Source organism: Hipposideros armiger, unplaced genomic scaffold (genome assembly GCF_001890085.2).
Source record: "Hipposideros armiger isolate ML-2016 unplaced genomic scaffold, ASM189008v1 scaffold_149, whole genome shotgun sequence".
Taxonomy (NCBI): Eukaryota; Metazoa; Chordata; class Mammalia; order Chiroptera; family Hipposideridae; genus Hipposideros; species Hipposideros armiger.
Genome location: NW_017731499.1, coordinates 1,348,935 through 1,354,141, shown reverse-complemented (window position 1 = coordinate 1,354,141; position 5,207 = coordinate 1,348,935). Strand labels below are relative to the sequence as shown.

Here is a 5,207-nt window from a genome sequence, read left to right as displayed (position 1 = left end):
CAAGGTGAAAATAAATGACATAGCCTATGTTACTTCAAGGAAGGTTAAGGAAGGCTTCCAGGAGGAGGTGACATGTTAGCCAAGACCTAAAAGATTTGAAGGAGCCCGTCATGGAAAGAAGTGGGAGAAGAGCATTCCAGATAAGAGAACAGCAAGTGCAAAGGCCCTGAGGCTTAAAAGGGAGCATGGGTTACAGGAACGGAAAGACACCAGTGTGGCTAGAGCATAGTGGCTCCCAGGGAGTTTGGAGAGGTGGGAAGGGTCAGATCATACAGGCCTCCTTGTATGCATTTTACAGCCATTAGAAGGTTAACAGGGCAGCGAAATGATCTGAGTTGCATTTAAAAGCTCTTATTGGCTGCCAGGTGAGGACAGATGGAGGAGGCAGGGAGGCTGAGCAGGAGGCTCACGGAGGTGCAGGGACTTCCCAAGGTCACAGAGACCACAAGTAGCAGATAACAGGCTTAAAACCCAGTGCGTGCTGACGCCAAAACCTGTGCTTGAGGAGATCTCCTCCAAATACAGGGGTGACAAGCAAGGACAACAGGGAAGCCAGAACCCACAGGTCCTTTGGAGAGGGCGACCAATACAGTCAGGGACAGAGACACCCCCCCCCCAGGAGAGTGGCCCTTTGCACCTGGGCCATTTGCTTCTCCTCTGGGTCAGCAGGGAGCAGTGGTGAGGCAGGTGGGATACCCAAACCCAGGCAGGCTGGACAGGGCTTAATGAGAGAAGGCAGTGGGACCACAATAGGCTTTGGAGCCAAGGCAAGGCTGGAATGGATCAGAGGGGCTCACTCACATCTTTTTTTCCTTTTTTGTCCTGCTTCCTCCAGCATCTCCACACTCTCGCTGATTATTTCTTCCAATTCTATGTGGTCGACTTTGGAAAAAAACCAAAGACACCAACACGCACAGTCAGTGGGCACCCAAGGTAAACCTCCATTGTCCCCATGTTGGAAAGGGACCTGACCACCCCCATCGAAGGGTGGCAGTCCAGAATTACAGTGCTCCCCATGGAACAAGGAAGGAAATGCAGGCTGAGCCAAGAGCCCCCCAACTTACTGAAAATGTCTTTGCTCAGGCCCTCGAACTGGGAGTCCTGGAACACGTACTGGTCCAGTTCGGCTGCCCAGAAAAGGAAACGTGCAGTCAATCAACGAGTTCTCACTGAATCCCTATTGTGTGCCAGGCCTTGGGAGCGATGACCCTCTAGGCCTTGCTTACAACAGGGCTCAATAAATATTTGCTGAATGAATGATCAAATTGATGAAGGAACATTGAGCCTTCATGGGCTCTTAATCTAATTGAAGGGATGAGGTATGTATCCTTGAAAACTTATCTATTTCTGCAAAGCAGTGCAATGCAGCGTGGTTGAGTTGTCATGGGGACTTGAGTTTAAATTCCAGCTCTACCCTCCACTAGCTCTATCAGCTGTGCAACCTTGAGCCAGTTACTTAACCTCTCTGGGTCCCCATTTCCTCATCTGTGTAAGGAATGCCTACAACCCGGGAATGGATGGTGAGGATTAGAAGCTCTGCATTTAAAGCATCCAACACAGTAGTTGGTACACAGTAGGCATTCAATAAATAGTGGTTAATTATATAAAGCAGAACATGGCTTGGAACCAATGGGATGACAGTTATTCATGGCAGGAGGTCGGAGGAGAGAGTGTATAGTGGGATGGAGCAGTCAGGGAGGGCTTCCCAGAGGAAGGGATCCTGGAGCCAGGCCTTGAAAGATGGGGCAGAGCCTGAGAGGTGGAAAGTGGAGGGCTTTCAGGGTAGTGGGGATGGAGTGAGGAAAGGTGTTTGGGATATGTATGGTAAACTCTGAGACAGAGGTGTCTGCAGTAGGAGTTTCATGGTGGAGGAAGTTAGGACTTGGTTTTATAGGTAATGGGGAGCCATAGCAGGCTTCTAAGCTGAGAAATGGAGTGAGGGCAGCTATGATGAGGCTGATGATAGTGACAGTGATGATTGTAGCGGTGAGGTGGTGCCTAATACTTACTGAATGCTTACTCTTTGCAAATTCCTTTTCTAACTCTAATACTTTACACACAGAAACGTATTCAATCCTCACACCCACCCCAAGAGGCAAGAGTGGCTGTTATTCCCATGTTACACATACGGAAGCCAACATAATATTTCAGGATGCCTCAGTGGCTGCACCCCCAGGCCAGGGGGTGGCCTTCTGGGAGCACAGAGAAAACCCAGGGACTTGAGGCGCACATGTAGGTGAAGCTGCCTCCTCCACTTTCTTCAGCAGCTGCATTTCCTGTATAGATGTCCCTCAGGGGAAAAGCCCAATCCTAAGCGATGCCCAAATCCTTTATGACTGCCTCCAGGTGTGAGGAAATGTGGGGGCCCTCAGCCCCAAACACTTCTGCTTCTCTCACGCACATTCCCGGGAAGGTCAGGAAGCAGGCAGGCTCTCAGTTCTGTAATTTCGAGACACACACAGCAACTGCTTCTCTCCACTTTCTGCCCTTGTGTGATGCTGGCTTAACTGTGCACTGGGGAAAGACTTGGCCACACGTGTGCCGAGCACAGACCTCCTAAGTGATTTGGTTATTGGGTTGCCGGGAAAAAGGCCACTCAGAACAGTAGTACAAGTTGTTCACTGTACAAGGGAGTCCAGCTAATGGGGCAAATGCGGGCAGGAAATTCAGCCTGCACTTTGATAGCCAAGCTGTTACTTCCTGGTGGGGGGCTGCATCCTTCAGAAGAGGCATCTTTTTGTAATATAACAAAACCTCTCTATGAGATAGCGGTGACCCTAGTGAGCGGTGATCCTTCGCTCCACCCCCACCTCTCAAAAAACAACAGTGGAAATACCTCTCCCCAAAGAGTTCTGCCTTTCTCTAGAAGTTATAGCTCTTTTTAAAGCTGCAAACCAGCCACTCGGCTTAAGCCTTCGTAAACTTCCCCCACGCCAGGTACTTCCCGTTTTTTGTGGTTAAAAATAGGACTTTGAAATGAGAAAGACTAGGTTAGAATTTCAGACCTGACAGTTACTATCGCTAATGCAGCCTTGGGTGGATGGCTTCACCTCTCTGAACCTCAGTTTTGTTATCTGTAAAATAGAGAAACTAACAGTATCAACTTCCTTTGTTGTGAGGATTCAAGGTGAGAGAGAACACACATCTGGCGAGGAGCATACAACCGTACAGATTCTAGTTTGGCTTAAGAGGTGGGGAAAAAGAGAGAAAGGGCGTGTGGTACGGGCTTTGTGGGAAGGAAGGGAAGAAGAGAAAGAAATAGGAAAAAAGGTATAGGGATGGGGACAGGATGTAAAAGTGAAATTTTGTTTGCCTGCGGGTCATTAGTGAATAGTGAAGGGGTCTGTTCCCCTCGCTATTCTCCACCGCCCTTGTTCCCTGGGGTCTCTGTTCGTTTAGCCCTCACCCCACCCTGGTGAGGGGCCCGGTGTGGCTCACAGTGAATGGATGAGATTAATAAAAGAGAAAAAAGAACGTTTCCCCTCAATGGACGTTTTTCCGGGGTCAGGGTATTTCCTCACCGATATTGGCATAGGCGTCCCTGGTCTCTTCATCATCATTTATGTCACACAGCAGCCTGCTGAACTGTTCATAGTTGATGGTGTCTGTGTCGGGTTCTGTGGGGGGGAAAGCCCCTTGAATGAAGCGGGAAAGGCCTATCTGGGAAGAGGGCTGGTGGGGAAGGCAGGAGAGGCGGGGTTGGGCTGGGAGACGTCCCCGTCGAGAGGAGCATCAAGCCGGCGCAGGAGCTGTCCGTGGTGCTGACCTGAGCTCAGGGGCCAGCACTTCCCCTGGCTGAGGCCGGTCTCCACTGCAGGCTGAGGGGTGGGAAAGGGCTTGGGAGGGGCCCGAGGGAGGACCGTCCACCTGAGCAGAGTTCGCTCTCTTCCCCAGCCGGGTCCATCTGGTCATAGTAGAGGTAGATCTGCGAAGGGTCAGCATTGCTGTTAAGAAGCTCCAGGTAACTGCCTTCCAGAGGCCCCAACTCCATGGCGGCACACTGTTCACTGCCTGGAAGGGAGACATACTTGGTCATCTCATGGGATGTTGAAACGATGCAGAGAACTACCACAGTTCCCAGCTGGGTCACTCGGTGAAGGCCAGGGTTAGGGAGAGCCAAAGAAAGTGAGAAAAGTACTCATTTAGCACTTTTCCCAGGGCAGTGGGGAGAAGAAACGACATTCCCTTTCTCCAAGAAACTTACAGTCACACTGGGAAGATGCCCATCATACAAGAGGTGGAGCTGGGGAACTGTAGTCATGTTACACCTGTGAGCTAGGAGACCTGAGCTCCACATCTCGTGCTGCCATGAATGATGACAGTTAAGACTGGCAGAGCACCTACTATGTGCCAGACACATGGGATAGCACATTTAATTCTCACAACAACAGCCATATGAGGTAGGTACTATTACTATCCTCAATTTACACATGCATCAGCGACTTACGTAAGGGTAACCCAAGGTCCAAGGGGAACAAGGGTTTGGTACTGGGCCGTTGGACTCACGGGCCTGCATTTAACTGTTATGCTCTACTGCTGTGGGTGACCTTGAGCAAGCCTCTGCTCCTCCCTCTCTGTAAGATCCCTCATTATCATTTGTTGAAGGATATATTAGATCCCTTAGATGATACTTCATTTAACCTCCAAGACAACCCTGGACGCGTCCACACAAAAACTTGCATGCAACACAGAATGGTACAGATGTATAATTCCTAACAGCCAAACTATGGAAGCAACTCAAACATCCATCAATCAATGAATGGAGAAACAGAATGTGGAAAACCCATACCATGAAATGTTCTTCAGCCATAAAAAGAAAGAAAGTACTGACATATGCTACCACGTGGATTAAACTTGAAAACAACTAATGCAAGGAAAAGAAGGCAGACACAAAGGGCCACTTACAGTATAATTCCATTCATATGAACCGTGTAGAATAGGCAAATCTTTAGAGGCAGATAGTAGATTAGTGGCTGGGTAGGGTTGGGGGAGAGTGTGGGGAGAAATGGGGAGCAACCGCTACTGGGTATGGGGTTTCTTTTGGGGGAGATGATGAAAATGTTCTAACGTTGACTGTGGGGATAGTTGTACAACTGTGTGACTATACTTAAAAGACCATTGGATTGTACACTTTAAATGGGTGAATTGTATGATGTGTGAATTATATCCCAAGAAAGCTTTTATTTATTTATTTATTTATTTTTAAA

The 5,207-nt window shown here is 48.9% G+C and overlaps 1 protein-coding gene across 5 annotated transcripts in view; it reads right to left on the bottom strand.

Annotated features, from left to right (window-relative positions):
* CIITA (class II major histocompatibility complex transactivator) overlaps positions 1–5,207 on the bottom strand; it is a 54,303-nt gene that overhangs the window by 21,566 nt on the left and 27,530 nt on the right. For all 5 annotated transcript variants that reach the window (XM_019650870.1, XM_019650871.1, XM_019650874.1 and 2 more), the window contains exons 2-5: positions 3,868–4,011; positions 3,522–3,617; positions 1,065–1,127; positions 802–882 (exon numbers count right to left, since the gene is read on the bottom strand). In XM_019650870.1, coding sequence (XP_019506415.1) covers positions 802–882; positions 1,065–1,127; positions 3,522–3,617; positions 3,868–4,011 — 384 coding nt within the window. The remainder of the gene's footprint in view (positions 1–801; positions 883–1,064; positions 1,128–3,521; positions 3,618–3,867; positions 4,012–5,207) is intronic.